The sequence below is a fragment of the Erithacus rubecula genome (genome assembly GCF_903797595.1).
Source record: "Erithacus rubecula genome assembly, chromosome: 3".
Classification (NCBI taxonomy): Eukaryota; Metazoa; Chordata; class Aves; order Passeriformes; family Muscicapidae; genus Erithacus; species Erithacus rubecula.
The window spans coordinates 38,321,433-38,341,225 of record NC_136689.1 but is presented as its reverse complement, the minus strand read 5'-3'; the positions used below and the strand labels follow the sequence as shown (position 1 = coordinate 38,341,225).

The window sequence follows — 19,793 nt, the reverse complement described above, 5'->3', positions numbered from 1 at the left end:
GCAAAAAAAGGACTGTGATTTAGGAAGAGAGGCCATATTACCAGCAGATTAAGAGATGTATATAATCATATATGTATAGATACAATTTAGATGAACTCTGGAAAATTAAGTAAATTTTGAGGTTGGATGGAATAGAGAATCCCATTGTAATTCCTTGAGGACTTGATTGATATTTATAAGCTGTTGAGAAACTATGAGTAGATCCCTCACATGTCATTAAGAAGCAGGCAAGAAAGTTCTGCATTAGTTGGTGAGCTAACTTGATCTTTCTGAAACAAAATTGTTTGCAAATGTTAGAAAACTGATGCACAGAATAATGTTATTTATTTAGCTTTTTGTGCTAATGTTGAGGAATTTTCTTGCTTGCTGTGGTGTTTTGAGGAAATTCCCTAGTAAAATATTATGTCCCATTCCAAATGGAAACTCCTGTGCTGTTTTACTTGTGTCACTCATCTTCTCTGCTGTGGAGGAGAAAATATTCTTTGATCTTTTTTCCTGTTTGTAAAACTACACATTCTGTCTGTATACTGTGTTATGTTGACCACATTTCTTTTCTAGTACTGGTCATTGCTTTTGTTTATAACCATACCTTGTGAGAGCATTGCATAAATCAATATTCTGGTATGATGTCTCATGTAGAGGCCTGGAGTAGCTGCATTGCTTATTGTGGTGTCATAGCATTTTCACTTACTTAAAGTATTTTTGTGTTGGGAAAGGTAATTTAAGATGAGAGAGTATATTGTATTTTCATACATTATTTTTAGCCTTTATGATGATATATGATCAAACTGATTACCAGATTTCTCAGCAGTAGTCTTCCTCCAAAAATAGAATCTGTAACATTTCACCAATTTCAAGCAAATATGAGAGTTTAAGTTCTTTCAATGTTTGTAAAAAATTGGTGATGGATAGCATGTAGTGAAACAATTCAGTCTTGGAGAAAAAAGGCTTTTAACTCAGCTGAGATGTTACTTTCCAAATGAGCTGCAGTGTATGCTATCGTGTGATAGTAGTTTGATGTATTTAGACAACCAAGAGAATAGAAAACTGAAGGTACTGTGTAATGGTGAGGTAAAACAGAAAACTAGTGCAAAACTGGTCTTGTGCTAATTTTGGCATTCATGGAACAGATGGCTCCTGGAGGGGATTTGCTGATTTGAACATAAAGGTAACAAAAGTTAAATAATCTTTTCCATATATTATTACTGATTTTTTTTTTTTTTTTACCAGCAGATCTTCTGAAAGTTGTTTAATACAAGTCTTCACTTTGAGAACAAAAGATGAAATAGCAATGGAATACAATTGGGAAAGTTTGGTTGCAGTGTAGACAGAAGTTTATAATAATGTGTGCCAGCAAAAAGTCCAGTGCAATTGGAGATAGAATCCACAGGGATGATAAAGGTTGGACAGGCAGGCAGTACTGTCCCCGTGTGTAACCCACAGGAGAAATCTGTATAGAACATTATGTTTCATTGTGGGCACCCTGTGACTTAAAAGACACCTGGATAAACCCCAAGGCAGAGGTTTAAAGTACTTATAGGTATTATAAGTACTTGACAGAGACTGTCTTACAAAAAGATGTTCAAATGATTACATTTTATACAGTTTATATTGAGTAAGAAGTTTGCCTAGTTTACTGTCTCCTGACATTCAAAATGTACTTAATCCCATGCCTAGTGTGAGATAGCATTATACTTGGGAGTAAAGATGGAAATTATGTGAAACAAAGTAAGAAAGCATGAAGATATATGTATTTATCTCTGGAAAAAGGTTCCAATGGTAATTATACAAGTCTTACCATAAGAGAAAATACTAGACAGGGAAAGAAGGGAAAATAAAAGCCTGGACTAAAGGAAAGCAGGCCACCTTGGAAGTAATATGGACTAGTCCATGTTATATATTTTTCCTAACCTGAGTAGAGGAGAGTTGTAAGGCTTGAAAGTCATAGCACAGGTTGTTTGCATGAAAGGGAGTGTGAAAACAGTTTTCTGTACTTCTTTTCTATCAAGTGAGTGGTACTGATCCAGCTTCTAAAGAGTTACTTTAATGCTGAGGGATGAGGTGTAGTGTGTAATAATTTTATAGACTCCATGATGACTTTAGACTTCTATCTTGAAGGAAAGATACTGTTCTACTACCATAATGCATTTTAAATCAACAATGTACTTCTTGAAAATAGTTATTTTTGTAGAACTTCTAAAAATTGTACAGCAATTATTTTAATCTATTATAATTATGATGTGATTATCTCTCTGGAAGAGATAATAATGATAATGAAGAAATACTTTTATTAGGATAAGATTAGTCATTTCATCAAACTAATTTCTCATCTTGTAAATGTCTTTTAGTCCAATGTTACTGGCATTTGTTTCCTGGAATTCTACTTTCATTTTTATTATAATTAATGTTAAATGAGCTACATTAGGATAAACTATGTTCTTATAACATCTGAACTGCAGGACTTAGAATAGTTTTGGTGAGTTTATTTCTGCCTTTCCTATTCTACTCTATATTCAAGATGTTAGCTGCATTAGTATCTTGGCAAATCCTTACTGTTTTATTTCTATGTCTTACTATTTGTTGTTCTGCTTTACTTTGCTGCTTGGTATATAGAGTGCTGTTTGAAATTCATGTGTCGTCTTGCTGTCTTGGATATTTCCTAAAGAGCCTATTTGATGTTTTACCATTTCTTTGATGGTCAGTTAAGGCTGTTTTTTCATTTGGGTCTTGGGATTTAGTTGAGTTGGTGTGGCCTTTGTTCCATTGCTTGCTTTTTCATAGAAGCCAGATTTCAAAGCTCTATCAAGGATTGTTCAAACTTAGTCTTTCCTTGGTTTGTTCTATCTATTCCAAATGAAGGAGTTTGAATTTAAATACCCCATGATTTCAGACAGACACTATCTATTCTGCTGAAGAAAGCTGTTTTCCTGGGTTACTGCCCAGTATCTCCCTAAGTTCTCCACAATTTAGTCTGCACAAGCAGGAGTAAATTATTTTGTGACTAGAGAGGTCATATAGTGTTAATAACTATGTGATCCCACTTGCAGACAAGTAGTCTGTGTATTTTTATGGAGAGCAAGGTGCCAAATTATTAAATTGGGAGAAGAAGTGGATAGGTTTTGTTGTTTATTATTTGCAAATAAATGTTTATGTTGATTCTCTTTCTACTTCCTATATCAAGAAGAACTGATAAAAGCTTTAGCTTATTCCTGAGGGGATTTTTAGGGAGAATATGGAGAGGAAAACTGTGTAATTGAATGTTTATCTCATTGCAGAATCATGTGACAGTTCCATTTAGGTGTCATGATCTATTTTGTTTCTGGTCTATTTCTCAAGGGTGCTCATTGCTGTAGTTTGGTAGTGAGCTGAACAGAATGAGGTGGTGTCTCAAATCTCCTCCTTCCTTTTCTTTAGTCTTTGCTCAATTTTCCACATAACCGTAGTTTTTCAGCTGATATTTGTAAGCGAGCTAGGAAGCAGTACATTTTAAAATAAAAATACAATAAAATATGTACAGTTATTATGCTATGATCCTGTGTGCTTATTTCATGTATTGACTTTTGTGATGGTTGTTGAGGGCATCTGGATCAACAGACTTTATTTAGATATGAGAATTTTAAATTCTATTAAAAAAAAAAAATGAAGTCACCATCTTGTTCAGGTGAAATTTTCATCTCTCTGCTTTTTTATTTCTGGTTGTTTTTCTTTTTCCATTTAATCTGTACTGAATGTGATTGCTCGACAGAAAAGTTGTTATTGGTTAATTATCTTGCATATTAGTTTCCAGCAAATCCAAATACTTGCCAAGTCACCTAATTCATATCTTACTGTGAGACACAAGTTACTGTCAGAAACAAGTCTCTGTGTGGCTGGGATTCATCTTGTTTATATGCAGCAATTTAAAAGCTGGGCATCTTATTCAAGTCAAGCAGCTAGATGATTACTGGAAGTAATGGAAAATATAGACATTCCTATAATGCATTTCATCCCATCTACCTTAAAAAGTGATGTTTAGTTGATGAGATGGATCAACCACCTGATGTGTCTATCTCACTTCATTTGCTACAGAGGGATCTTAGCATAAATTTCTCAGAGGAGTATAAAGTTAGGTGAAATTGACACCTTTGAAATCAGTTATCAAACATCTAGGTTTATTTCAGAGCTGTTGTGGAATAGGATTTGCTAAGGCTTTGTGTTGTCTCTTTGCAGATAGTTACTTTTCCATGGCTCCCTCTAAAATGCAAATATTCATGCAATTCCTTGATAAGTTTGATTATCCATCTTTTTAGCCTGATAAAGGCACTGAATTAAGTTCATTCCAAAAGACATGTATCTCAGTAAGCAAAATCCTTCACAGCTTTTTAACTATTCAGATTTCTCTTCCATAGATAAAAGGGAGAAAAATATTTTATTGAGCTGTTTATACAGTTACAGACTTAAGACAGCTCCTTAAGTATTTTATAGGTAATTGGGATATTAATTCACTGAAAGCCAACTCTAGTTGGAAGGAAACTCTTCTTAGAAGAATCTGCCAGATGCATGTTAGGAGTACCTTTTTAGAATACGAGTGGTTCAGGTTTTTATGTGTATGGAGAGCACTTTGCCACAGCTCACAGACACAATTTGTCTACAGCATTTCTTTTAAAACTGACAGCTTGATGATATGTTAGATATTTTTGTATAAATGTATAACATCATGTGTGTAGATTGTGCAGTGATGCTTGGTTTTGATAATATAAATAACAAATCACATCAAAGGGAAATTTTATTTTTTGCAAGTTTCAGAAGGCGGCTTATACTTCCTCTTGTTGTTTTACACTTTGTTTCATGATGTGTGTGAAGGAATAATAGATGTAAATTAGAACTTTAATGCGTTTTTCTGTTTTAAGCCTTCCAGAAGTTCTGTATGTAATACTGGAACACTAAATTGCAAATTAATGTTACTTTGATTTGTTTTTATAACTTACTCAAAGATGCATATAATAATCTTGAAAATTCAGAAGCTTAAAAAATTTGAAACAGCTGTGCACATTTTGAGTTCAATTAGACAAGTGTATTTTTATTACAGTGCGAAAGGTGATACTTTATGACATTCTTTAGTAATTGTAAGGCAACTGAAGAAAGAATCGGCTTGATGTAAGTATCACCTTTTCAAATAGAGGCTGAAAGGCTTTTAAAATTGTCCTTTAAACAATTTGTTTTAAAAAAATTAAGGCATAGAAAGAATAGTAGTTTTACACTGTTGAGTCCCAGCAAGTTTCTTTCTCCAGATCAACAGATATGGTATATAGATGAGAAGGCCAAATTCAAAGGGAGTTGTATCTTTATGGGATATTTTCCCAGTATGCCTATGCACCATATCCTGATGAGGGGCAGAAAACATTGCCAATAGATTTGTGTAATGGTTTAACCCCAGCCATCAAGCAAGCCCCATGCAGCCTCCAGTGGGACTGGGAAGAGAATTGGAAGGGTGAAAACTAAAAAACTTGTGGATTGAAATAAAGCCAGTTTATTAGGGAAAGCAAAAGCCACACATGCAATCAGAGCAAAACGGGCAGGCCATTCCCAGGGCAGGCCATTCAGCCATTCCCAGGAGAGCAGGGCTCCATCACATGTAACATATTACTTGGGCAGACAAACATCATAATTCCAAATGTCCCGCCCCTCCTCCTTCTGTACACACTAAGCATGATGTCATATAGTCTGGAATATCCCTTTGGTCAGTTTGGGTCACCTGTCCCTTTCTGTCTCTTTCCAACCTCCCATGCATTCCAAATTTCCTTGCCATCATAGCAGTACAAAAAGCAGAAGAGGCCTTGGCTCTCTGTAAGCCCTGCTAAGCAATAACAAACACTAGTATTTGCCTTCTGTTTCTTTCAGCAGCTTTTTATATAGGCTTTGTGCCCAGAAAGAAGAACTAGTAATAGTTTTGCTGAAGTTTTTTGTGCATTTTCTTATTAGTTATATAGTTATATAGTTATATAGTTATATAGTTATATTTGGATTGACTTAATTTTTCTTAGTAAAGGTAAAAGAGAGTTTCAGTTGAGCATTATAAGCTAAGGGTAAAACTGAAATTGTGTTTCAGTGAAAGCCGGTATTATATTTCTAAAGATGACTTCTTGGCAGTTCTATTTAGCATCTTTCTTCCATAGAAAAAGTCTCCTAAACTTCTGCCAGTACCAGTTGTTTTTGAGGTTGTGATATAAACTGTGTCAATGAAATTATTCAAGGCAAAAAAATCAAATTGTGACAACTACCCAACCTAAACCAGCCATACTCCAGGGCAAACTCAAGCATTTGTGTAAACATATAATGATGATCTAGATTAGATTAGATTAGCTGGTTTAAAAATATTTTAGGTCTTTGATGCTTAAAGCAGATGTAGAAGTACTTGTGCTGGCACAGGAGAGCAGACTCTGGTGGAAGAGCATGACAGGGAACATTAGCAAGACACCATCTTGGCTTTCAATATCTTTTGAAAGATATAGCCTCAACAACTTACCCCACGTGAGGCTTTTGAGGTCTTCACAGTTTCATATGTGCTATAAGTTTTTGATGGGGGAAAAAGGTACAAGTGCCTCTTTGCATTTAGGAATGGGGAAGAGTATCCTGTACTCTGAACATGCTTTTGCCTTGGGTATTTAATGATTTAGATATGAAGAAGGTATTTGATTCCTTTTGTTTAACAAAGCAATAGGAATAAAGAACAATAGAATAAATCTTTAAAAATGTAATTTGATTTCTATTCATATGTGAGAAGGATGAATTAGAAGTGAGTTGGTGGCTGTTTTTCACGTGTTCTAGAAAAATGTCTTATTACAATACTAAAGACCATAAGTTATTTTTCAGAGTTAATATGTTTGGCATTGCTAAGCAATATTGTGTAAAGTTGGCACACATAAAAGCTTGAAGGTTTGTAAATTCAAAGAAATACAAATCTGTTGCTGAATGTTAGCTGGATGTCCATATCTTTTTTTTCAAAAGTGTAAAATAAAAAACCAGGAAAGTAAATTATTAAATTCTCGACTATTTTGAGAGGCACTGAATTGTGTTGAAAGGAAACAGTAAGTTAGTGAATTCTCTAAACAGTTGATCAATAGCAGTGTAACTGAAATTTACACTGGTTTATTACTGGGATCTTATTTTTACACATTTCTCAATGTTCCTTAACATTTGAGATTGAGACAGACTACACGAATTTACAACTATTTTCAATAAAAAGTGTCCTTCCACATCAAACCAGGTGGTTTTTTTTGGAAGATATTAGTAAAAACATAAGGCAGGTGTTATGCAGTCTGCTGTATCCTACAGCTATTAGTGGCCTTTCACTGACTGCGGATTGGACAAAATTATATGAATATAGAAGAGCTTTCTGGGCAGAGGCATTGGACTAGGAAATGAAACTGTTGAGATTACACTGATGAGAGAGCAATTACACACATGAAAGTGGCCTCTCTTAGCTGATTTCACCCATTTAAAATTTACATTCCCCACCTGGTGGTATGAGGATTTATCACACAGTAAAATTGCCATCTGAAGGTAGTAAATTTTTTCCCTACCTGTGCACATTTTAAAACTTGGTGGAACCAATGAATAAGTGATGAATTTTTCCTAAGTGTCAGTAGAAGTTTAGGATGTCTGAAAAGATGTCTTTCATTAATAAGAAATTATATGTACATTTTCTTTCCCAAAAAATATTTAACATATTTTGTATGGAGAAAAATGGTAGCAAGTTAGATGACAGCATAATAAATTATTATAGACTTACTTGGCCATACTTTTTCCATTTCAAAATAGAAAACTGTGAAGGTAAAATTTTATCTAGTGATTGAAAATCCTGTTCCTGCTTCATCACTCAAGGGATACACAGAATATCCCCAAAAGGCTTGTGTTGAATTCTTTATGTGGGTGAGAAATGCAAATAGCTTCAGCAATATTCACAGAACCTCTTTATTCAAACTGTCAGTTTTGTGGCTCCTGTTTCTTCTTCCATTGGTTTTAGTGGGAATTATGAAGCTATGATAATGAATGTGTATCTGTAGCTGGCAGCAAACTATCCAGAGAAAAATTGTGACATGCAGAAACTGCTGCTCTAGTTTTTATTTTGGGATTATGCTGGTGCCTTTTTTTCCCCCCCTTGTATTATTCCCCCCTCTTTCTATGACTCAGAGAACTGATTACAAATGCAGGGTTTTTTCACAGTGGTCTCCAAACACTCACAAATTATCCTGCAGTAGGTTGGTAAAATGAAGATGAGTTTGTAAAAACCTAGGAATGGTGTCCAAGTACAAACATTTTCTCATCCTTTGCTCTGAAATTCGTGGTCTTGGAACTTTTCTGAGAAAATAGACATGAATTGAAACAGAAGAGATTCTAACTTGATACATGTAGATTTTTTCTTCATTGTAACAGTCAAATATGGAAGTGAGAGGTTGTGTAGTCTTTATGTCTGAAGATTTTCAAGACACTACTGGATAAATCCCTGTTTATCTGGGCCAGGGAACAGCAGTTCATTTTTATGGTGAATTGTGGAAATCATAGGTACAAAGACTGTGAAAATCACTTTCTCTACTTTGCTGTGTGAGTCCTGCCAGCAAGTAGTAAGGCTATCCTTTGCAAGTGAGTATTATTATACAGGTATTTTAATAAAGATATTGACTTATCTGAAGTTAATAGAAACTGCAGAGACTCTTTAGGATTTGTGATCAGAGGAAAATAAAAATCCCCATTGATCAATGTATGGCAAGCTTGTCTACATCTCTGCTACTGTACTGTCTCCAACAGTGGGAAAAAAAAATCAATATCCATAGGTGAGGAAGAATGGAATAAGCATATTGGATATTTTGCTAGTTTCCAGCTATTTTCAAATTGGATTATTTCCTGAAGTAATTATGGTTTCTAGGCAAGAGTGTTTGTATAGGTAATACCTACTGCTGGAATCTCCATCTAAGTTTAAGTAATTAATTGAAGTTATGTTAAAAACTAAAACTGTCCTTGTTAAAATCCTCAGCACTGCTAGATGATTCTTTGTTTAGCTTTTATTATAAGCATCACCTTCTCTGGGAGTCAGTCTTGAAGAATTGCTGCTGTTTGTCTAGTTGAAACAAGTCTCATTTGAAAATACTCCTCCTACTGCAGGATGACATATGTGTTCTTAGAGCTGTTGAAAGCACCAGTGAGCACTGCATGAAGGTAAGTCATGAATGGATGATTGAAGTTCTGTGCAGCTTAGGAAATCTTCACTGGTTCTATCCCATGTAAAGTCAGCCTGGTAGCACTGATAACATTCTTCAGAAGCTTCAGAGGCTTTAGAAGATTAATGCTGTTTTGAAAACATCCTTCCCTCATCTCCTCTTTTCCTCCCTCTCCAAATTTAGGACTTCTTTCTTAATTTTGGAGCTTCTGTTCATTAATAACTAATGTGAACATGAGCTAATCTAGTCAAGATAGTCATCTTTCATATAGATGTGTGGTAGTGCAAATGTAGCAGACTCAGATACAGCCTGTTTAAATGTCTGTTTAAAATGTTCTTAAAAAACCAGTGATTTGGTTAAATGTGTTTGATGTTTTACAAGTAGCACTGTATTGACATGATTTGGTTATTATTGTTTTTTAAAAAATCCTAATTATAAATGTGGGGTAGTAAATGGGTAAATGGTGAGTGGGAAACCTGTATTTAAAATAGCTGCTTAACTTTGTGAAAAGGAGTTCAGAAGGAAAACCAGCTATTTGGATTAAGCAATGGGTCATTTTGAGGCCATGGGCATAGAGGATTCTGTTATTAGGAAGAAAAACAGTGCTAGTATGTTGAGCAAGAGTGACCTTTCTAAGAAACAATCTAAAATTGTCTGTTAAGGGATATTGATGAGAACTTGGATGGTAATTCTGTGGATATAATTCTATGTCTTTCATTTAAAGGCATTTAGTCTTGCATTTACTATGGACATTTGTTTGATGAAGGACACAGTTAACATAATGTTAACTGATGCTGGAGTAACCTTTTTCAGCTTGAATGTGTAAGTTGGAAATCACTAGTGATTTGCAAGCTTAGATGAGAACTAGAGTTAATGTCTTGAATATGTTAGCTGCAAGAATTAAATGCTGCTGCTTCTAGTAGCTGTGGTTGATAGCATCAGTACTGCTGCTTAGTGGCAGTAAGCTCAGCCCTTGGAGCAATGGAAATTAAAATCTTTATAATCTCTTAGGGGCTCCCCCTTTCAGTATTCTGTTTAGAACACATTTTATGATGTAGGCATCTGTTTCCTAAAAAATTTAATTAGTACTGCTGTCTGGTTTCAGCCAATTGGGTTATCTTAAGCTAAAAGTTAGAGGATGAGTACTGCCTTTATGAATAATAATAATAATAATAATGAAATTGTACTAATGCTACAGCCTTAAATTCTCAATGTTTGTGAGTAAGACTGGTTCCACATATTCTTTCTGGTCTTGACCAGACAGTGACAGTTTATACACAGTTGTCATCTGAATTAGGCAAACCATATGTACTCCCACCACCCTCCTGTTTGTGGGTGGCAGTGTACAGGAACAAGAACTGGGTACTTTCTTTGCTTGGCATCCCTCACCAGTGTGGATCCAAAACATGCAACTTGACTGCAGAACTGTTTTGCTAGTCAACAACTACTGTACCCCACCCACATTTCTGACTAGCAGATGGTGAGGCAAGCCTGTAGACCATGGTGATGGGTTTTACTACACCCTTTGAAAAGTAAATAAATAATATTTGAAAATCCTATTTAAAAATCTAAATCACAGAACTAATTAGCCACAAAAGCATAGCATCATATAAGTATGGGATTTTATATTCTCTATAAATCTTTCATGGTCACATTAAAAAAATATTACTTCAGTAATTTAAAGTACTTAAGCATGAGACAGTATTTTTTAAGGTATTGGTCATCCTAGTGTTCCCAATATCAGAGATTTCTGACTAAGACATTTGTTCTGGAAGAAAAGATCAAATACTATTCTGCTACAAGTCCGTTTGATTAAAAAAAAAGAGAGATTAGATAAGCATCTAGAACAAGAAATCTTTCAGCATGAATAAACAGAACAAATTACTTCATTAACTTCCAGCTACTGTGCATTTGTGTGAAACCAAGCTAAAATTATAACTCTGTCAGCACTGCATTCTTTCTATGATTTCTAAATCATAACATGATATTTCCAAATCACCAGATGGTGGGCTGCTGTTTGCTCTGGACATCAGACAAGATTTTTCCCTGCTATTCAGGAATCAAGATGCTACAGGTCATGGTTGCCTCTGTTTCTCTCTCAATTGTATTCAGCTTTCTCTTTCTGTGGCTGCTATATAGCTTTTTGATTGTTACATAAATTTGGTTTGAATAATCTCTGTTTGGTATTTTAATATAATTTAGTGATTTAAAAGTAATAATTTTTTAACTTGATCTCTGTATGCATGAAAATTATCCCTAGAACAATTAATTCAATTAATTCAATTAATATTTATTTTCTGATTAGGAGCATGCTTAGAACTTTGCCAAGATAGGGGCTTTACCTTATTGAGCTCTAACAATCCATATGATAAATTGCAGTAGTAGTGTTTGCTCCAATAGACAAATAATTTTTAATACACAAAAAGGAAATTTCCACTAAGACATCTAATGAATTATCACAGACATGGTGATTACAGAAATGCTGCTATGTCCTAACACAATATTCAATACCCACTCTGTAGTTGTGTAACAGTAGCAGCAAGAAAATTGCTTATTAGGTTTGACCCAAGAACCTGTATCTTGCTTGATTAATTTTATCAGAAGAGTGACATGTCAGTCTCTCTCAATTCCCTGCACTATGACCTCTGTTCTGACTTTCTATTCTGTTAAGTTCATGTAATTTATCTTATCTTTTGTCTAGGGACCTCATCCCATATATTTTAAAAATCTGTGTTTTGTACATAGCAGCAGGATATCCTCTAGCATCACTAATTGAATTTACACAGTACCTCCGAGCACCACAAGGCATTTTACCAAAGATATCAGTACTATAATTATGAAGATTTAGTTATTCCAAATTCTAAGCTGAAGGAAAAGGATAAACAAGTTGGTTTTCAAGTTGATTTTACAGGTGAAAAAGTCAAGTGTTTTTCTATATCTCTGAATGAAAAAAACTAAACACATTCTGTGATATGATCTTTACTTACTGCTAAGACTTGAACTCCAATATCAGAATGAACCTACTAATGTAAATTTTTATCATCCAGGTTCATGAAAAACACTGAGGAAATTAAACAAAGGAAGTAAATTCTGTTTTAAACTGCATCAAAATTGAAGTTACTGTCTTCTTCCATTTTCTTTAAATGTATCTTTACAATATTTTTTGCTTTGTATTTAGCTGCTTGCTGAAGGTCCGTGTTGCATCCTCACAAGGAATGCATTACAGTAGTTGTAAGAGGATGAAAATCATACAAGGAGTTAAATTCACTTACTTACATTAATAGCAAAATTATATCCATTATCATTCTAAGTACAGGAGTTCTATTCAAATCTTTCTGATATCTGAATTATGAGGTGCCATACTCATCTGTTCTCTAGTCTGTGTTGTTGAAATGTCATCATTGTAAACTAGTTCTAAGTGCTGTAGGTCATTTGTGTCCAGTAAGTTCAGAGGCAACGTGAGAGGAAAGGACAAGTGAATAAAATATAATCCTCTAGTGTTATGAGAACAACAGAAGAAGTTGAAAATTATTAATTGTACTTCCCCTTAAACAGTTTGGCTAGTAAATGACACATATGCAACCTTTTGAATATAAATGTGTAATTCTGTTATAGTGAATAACTAAATACTGAGTGAGTTGTTTATTTTTTTTAGAAAATAAGCCTATTTCTAGGTGAATTAACAAAACACTTGTGGCTTGCATTGCTTTCTCCCTAGTCCTGAAGTTGTAAAGGGTGAGCTGTATGGAGGCTGATATCTGGGTTGCAAGATGCATCCTTTATCAGATGGCCACTCTGAACCCAGCATTTTACAGCAGTAAAATGTTCTCCTTGGCAACTAAAATATTCACATTTTCCAGATCAACCTCCCAGTTATTTCTGCATGTGTTTTCATGATCCAAGAGAACTTATATTTAAGTTTATTGGTATGTAAATTGCTCTCACCTCTAATGTGTGTGGCTTGTGAACAAGCTCAAGTGTTTATTATTTTGTGAATTGCTATCTTACCATTCTAATTGTAAAATTTGCTTGTAATGTTCAATACTGTAGCACTTTAATCAACAGTAAGTACATACACTAATGTGGATACCTGACCAGAAAAGACCTGACAGTCTGCATCTAAGTTGTTCTGCACGTTAGAGCTGATGATGTAATGCTCATCAGATAGTTTCAAGGGACAATACTTATCATATTGGATCCTCAAATAAATACTGGAGTATTTTTCTTTAACAAACTGTAGATTTTTTATTTTTCAGATTGTAGGGGCTGTGTATGAACCTGTGCCAGGAGGACTGTACTCCGAAAAAGTCTCATTTACCATTAAGAGGTAATTACTCATTTTATTTCGACATCCTGCTGAAAAGATGTTTTTGTTTTGTATGCTTCCAGCAGAGATAATGTGACAGTTTGCAGACTTTAGCAACTGCCAGTATTTGTCCCTGAATAGAAAATATCTTTGGATTTAAAGAAAAACAGAGCTATCTCCTTACATCAATAATAATATGTACAATATAGCTGCACAAATGCAACTGAAAAACTCATACCAGTATAGCCAGGGTGTTCATTTAGCCAGTAGAGACTTTATATTCAACACTGAAATTTACATTTAACAGTATCAGTGCTGTACTTAATTCCCTACACATCATTTTTTCCCCATAAAAATCCAGCATTTTGACTACTTTTCAAATGCAGATTGTGGTAAATTAAATAACCCCATTATCATAGTGATTTATAGATAACTCTCTGATCATGTTCACCGTTTTTTCTGTTTATTTGACTGATGGAAATATCTTTTTCTACCTTATAATTCTGTTAGCACAGCAGCAGAGGTAACAAAGTAATGGAGGAAAAGATGAGCCTGTACTTGCTACACTCACTCATCACAAATTTCTCAGCTATGTTTTTATCTTCCTGGAGATAATGTAATGTGTAAGGCAAAGTATTGAGTGAATTAGAGATTCAGTTAGCTCCCTTGATTTTTCCATTTTAGGAAAAAAACCACTTCACACAAAAATACTTATACTTACTCATTCAGATATTCAATTCTGTCTCTAAAAAGTACATTACAAAAAAGGTTTGTGTAAGATTATAAACTAAGGTTTTTATAGTGTATTTTAGTGTACAGAAAGGTTTCTGTTACTTCTGTTACCTTGTGGATAAAGGATGACAATGGAGAGTACAGGAGCTAATATAACTTATATTTATGTTTAAGAGGTTCTGAAATTAATTTTAAAAATATTAAAATCTTTACATTAAACAAGAATTTTTCTACATATTTGAATAGCAGTGGGAAGCATAAAGTGTTTGTTTTGTTTTTTTTTTTTTTTAGGTATTTTTTTTAATATTATCTCTTACAATGGGTTAAATCTTAAATGATGTGTTATGTTTAGGGTTTTGCTTATGCTTTGTGAGCCATTTAGAAACAAAAATCATTAAAGAAAAGCAGAAATAATGAGATTTTAGTTATAATATAGATGAAGAAACATTAACAGAAAATATGTAGTTGTTTTCAAATGACTAATACACAACATATCTCAAAGATAAACATTGTAAATAAAATAATTTCTTGATAATGATTTTAAGAAATATTGAAGGCTTCTTGTTGCAAGTGTAAATTTTAATTTAGTGTTATCACTACTGTCCTTTGGTATTGCTATTATTAAAGTGCAGCTTTATTGCTTTAAGCTAGTAAAGAAAGTTCTGGAATCATAGCCATCAAATTCTGTCAGGGCTGAACATCAATCTACTTGGCGTTCAGTCATAAATAATTTTTAGATGCATGAGAAGTGGATATAGGACTTATTAAAAATCTCTCCTATTTCCCATTGTTCTTGGAACTTTTACTCAATTTCAGTGAATTAAAACAAAAAATTAAAAGAAAATCCCAACCCATAGTATTTTTTAAGGGTGAAAACTTGCACTTCTTTAAAAGAAATGCAAAATTTAAAGTAAAAATATTTTACAAGTTAAGAAAATTAGTAAAACTAACCAACACATTTAAGAAAATTTAAACAACAATATTAAAATCAAGAACTTCAAGCCTTGTAAACATTTTCAGAACTCCTTTGCATGGCTGTTGTGTTCTACTTAGAAAGAATAGCTTTAGAAATAGTAAGATATTCTATGACATTTTCTTTGAAGAAGGGTGTTGGGTTATTTGCTTGTGTTAGCAGGTCAATAGCACTGTGCAAGGAAATTGTAGTAAATTATCAGGTTCTTTGGAGTTAACAGATTTAAGACCCTTTTTAGTGCATGCAGGATCGTCCTTAGCAACTTTCTTGTCCTACATTGCATACAAAACATTCTGGGCATTTAGAAATAGACCTAATAATAGGTTATTACTGTTACTAAACAGCTACCTAGGGTGTCTGAAACAGGAAGAACAAAGCTATTAAAATACTTTAGATTGGAAGGGACCCCTGGAGGAGTCTAGTCTGACCTGCTCAATGCAGATACAATCAGATCAGGTTGCTCACTGCTCAGGGATTTGTCTAAGTCAGTTTTGTATTGAAGGATGAAGATTGCACACCTTCTCTGAGCCCTCTGTAACGTTTGTCTGCCTTTGTGATTAAAAGTAATAATAATAACAATTTTTGTATATATCCAGACTTTTCTGAGGTTTAACTTACGCCTCTTGCTCTAACACTGTGCACCCCTGAGAAGGATCTGGCCATGCCTTCCCATTGTACAGGCAGCAATCAGATCTCAGAATAAGTGGTCCAGGTCCCTCTGACAACTGTCCTGCCCATGTATCCCTGCAATTCATTGTTCCCAAACCTTTGGAGAAGGCACTCTCTCCATGATCTAGGTCATTAATGAAGACATCAAATAGCACTGACACAATATCAGTCCTTGGAGGCTCTTACTTCCAGCCACTGGCTGGACTTTGTACTACTGATAGAATGTCTTTGAGCCAGGATGATCAGCCAATTATCTTCTTACCTTATAGTCCTTTGGATACTGTGGGAAGTTGTGTCAAACAAAATTCTTGCTAAAATAAGGCTACCCCCAGCATATATTGCTCTTTCCTTGTCCACAGACAGTAATCTCATCACAGACACTAATCAGCCTAGTCAGGTATAACAGCTGTTTGGTTAATCCGTCCTCACTGTTCCCAGTCACCTTCTTGTCATTTTGGTTAATCCGTCCTCACTGTTCCCAGTCACCTTCTTGTCATTTTTGTGCTAAAAAAGCACTTCCAGAGGAAATTGCTCTATTATTTTCCCAGAGACTGAGATGAAGCTGACTGGCTTTCAGCTCCCTGAATCTTCCCTCTTGCTTTTTTTGGATATGTGTGATATTCAACTTTTATCAATTTACAGGAACCTCTTTTTGATCCTTTTAGACATGACAGATAGTGGTATTGACCAATTGAATCAGCACCCTCAGACCCTTCTCATTTGGCCTCATGGGCTTGTCTCCAATTGGCTTAAATGCTTTTTCACTGTATTTTCTGCTATCTGGAAATACTTCATGCTTGTGGATTCTACAGGTAGGCTCAGAGCTCTGAAACACTTATGGCCAAAGTTTCTCAATGGAGATGGGGGCAAATGAGGGACCAAGTGTCCAAAACTTTTCCATGTTGTTTGTCACTAGGTTGCTTAGAGGGTCCACATTTTCCATAGTCTCTTTTGTTGGCCTTTTCTCTGCCTTCCACATCTATTGCTAGTTTCAACTTTTTCAGCTTCATCTGAGGTTTGGATTTCCCAATTCTACCCTTTGGGCAATACCTGTATTCTTCCTGTGTAGTTCACCCCTGTTTCCTACATGCAGGATTGAGCTGTTCTAGTGCTTTGAGATCTCCCTGAAGGTTAGCTTGCTTTCCCAAGCTTTCTCTTTACCTTCCATGGCAGTCTTCTGTGAGATTCTACATGCTGAATTCTGCACTATTGAAGTCCTGTGTTGTAACCACAGATTCTCACTTCTCTCAGGAAATCCACAGTCGGATGATTGCTGTAAGATCAAGAGGCTGCTGTTGATCTTCACATCCCTGCCTCTTTCTCCTTGTCTGAGAGTGACAGGTCTGGAAAAGTGCTTTTCAGCTCCATCAAGAAATTGTCATCAGCAGATTTCAGAAATCTCCTGATTGCTGCACTCAGCCATATTACCCCATCAGCAGATATCAGGGTTGTTAATTGGCCCCAATGAGTAAAAGTGTCTGGAATCATGAAGCTTCATCCTCATCTGTCCAACAAAGGCTTCATTGACTTTCTCTCTGGTTTTGTGTGGTTTATAGCAGGCATCTACCACAACGTCACCCATGGTAGTCTGCTCTTCTGATCCTCACTGATAAGCTTTTGATTAGACATGGCCAGGTGTTGGACTGCAGCCTGACTTTAGCCTTTTCTCCTCAGTGGTAGAATTCAGAACACACCCCTCTGTCCCCTGCCCTTCACACTTGACCCCAGTGCACTGTGGTCATTTTCACTGTGTTCAGAGTTGGCCCTAATAATGTAATTTGTGCTCACATAAATAACCCAATGCCCACATGAGCAGCAAGAAGTAAGGTCAGGATGAGTCTTGGTAGTATCTCCACAATGTCCTGGATCCAAGCAACAGCCACCACATTCACATCAAATTGATCAAGTAGATGGATGTCTCAGTTCCCTCAGCCTCAAATGGCTGTCAGCTACTGCATCTTATTTGTGATGTGAGCACTTGATGCAGACTCACCTGGCTCTGATGTGTCCTCCATTAGGCCCTGTTCTTCCTCACCTGTTCCTAGGTTGCTGTATCTCTTCTGCAATTATTCCTCTGTAGTCAGAGGACTTCCTTCTCTTGGTAGAGGCCACAAGTCTTCAATCTACCTCCTCTTCCTCCACTGCTCCTTTGATAGCAAGCTCTAGATATTCCTTTTCCTTTGCATTGTTTTGAGCGTGTTGTCTCTGTGAATATCCTGACTTCTCCTGTGCATCCTCCTGACAGGATGCTGCTCTCCTTCACAGCTGCTTTGTCCAGTGGTGCAGTGCCCTGAACAGAGCACAGTTCCCACCAGGCAGGCTCCATCTCCCCCATCCCAGGAGAAGGTCCCAGGCACTCCTCATGTGTCTGGGAGGGCACAGCCACAGTTCCCAGTAGCAGATCTGTTTGGGTTGGTGTCAAGGATAATAGTTCCAGCTGATGCTGGAGGCTGTGCTGTGGTGTGGCAGCACCAAGGCATCGAACTGTGCCAGGCAGGATGAGGGAGCAGTGCTGGCAGGAATAACTCCGTAAATACCAGGGCAGGAATTCAGTGTTGGAAAAGGTTATTTAGAAACAAGTAAATAGAGAATGTTCTTTCTGTAGCTGATTGACTCCTGATGCAGAGGCATGTCCAGACATTGTGGAGGTCATCTCACTGCTGTCTGATGCGCTGATGAAATACATGGATGTTTTATCCACCTCTCATCTCGTGTTGGAGAAGGAACTGGATGGGGAGAGAAGATGAACCTGGCAGTACTTCATGGAGGCTAATCAAAATGCAGTAACCCAGCACCATCAGCTTTCCATTTTATCACAAGTAAGTACATGTATTAGGCTTTATTTTTTGTTGTCCTTGTTTGCCTTATCTGAGAAAATAAGGTGCAGCAAAGCAGAAAATTAATCAAAATGAAAAGACCCATCCTTCTGTAACATTTTTCCGTGCAGGTGCTTTAATTTATTTTTAGCAAGGTATTCATTAATTTTTTGGGGGGCATTCTTATGCAGGGAAAATGACAGTATCTTAAAACCCAAAGTCATTCTGTGTTGGAAAATGGCATTGTTATGGAGATTCGTACAGTTTTGATAATATCTGATAACATTTAATTATTATGGCACACTTGTGAGTGGTTTGTGAATAGGAGAATATACACTTGATTAGGGTGAAACAAATTGATAATCTTCTGTATGATTCATAAACAATGACATCTAGAAAATGGAGCCTACAAGAATAAGAATTTTAATTACAGATTGCAAAATTACAAAAATAAAGACCAGTGATGCTGGTGAGGTATTTGCTCATGTTTCCTAATTCTCTGTTACAGTTTTGCATAAATATTTCTTACAGTTCTTCCATTTGTTTCAAGCTGTGTTTTAAGCATCCTTCATCAAGAACATCAGTAGTTTCTGCATTATATATGATCTCAGAGAATTTATTTTAAAAATACAAGGACAATGTTTTTGTGTAGCAAAATTACCATTTGAAAATTGTTATGATAATTTGAATATAAAGTTATAATTTACATAGCCACTCTTGTCTGTTCAGATATTGCATCTCTTACATACCTTTCATCGGGGTTCAGTAGCTTTTATAAAGAATCTCTATGTAGGAAAAAGGTTTTCTAGAACACCTGGTCCCCAACATCCTAGGGTCTTCACCTTCCAAAAATAAGTAACTTGTATCAGTAGTTAATATTTCTTCAGGTGTTTTTTGACTTATCAGTCTAAGATAATTACTTATATTACGCCATTTTTTTCAATAAAAAGAATGCCAAAACCTACCAACAAACTGTAACAAACCACTGCCTTTCAAAATGTAAGAGATAATGGGATGAAAGATACAGAGTAGGACTTGTAATGTAAAAGACTATAAACAACATTTCCTGGTTTTGGTTTTTTTTGTTTTTTTTTTTTTTT

The 19,793-nt window shown here is 35.5% G+C and overlaps 1 protein-coding gene across 1 annotated transcript in view; it reads left to right on the top strand.

Moving 5' to 3' along the window:
* NEK10 (NIMA related kinase 10) overlaps positions 1 to 19,793 on the top strand; it is a gene marked incomplete at both ends in the record, with an annotated part of 184,126 nt that overhangs the window by 37,272 nt on the left and 127,061 nt on the right. Inside the window, 6 exon segments of the mRNA XM_079299350.1 lie at positions 12,916 to 12,945; positions 12,947 to 13,040; positions 13,454 to 13,524; position 18,483; positions 18,487 to 18,621; positions 18,625 to 18,696. Of these exon segments, the coding sequence (XP_079155476.1) occupies positions 12,916 to 12,945; positions 12,947 to 13,040; positions 13,454 to 13,524; position 18,483; positions 18,487 to 18,621; positions 18,625 to 18,696 (403 nt within the window).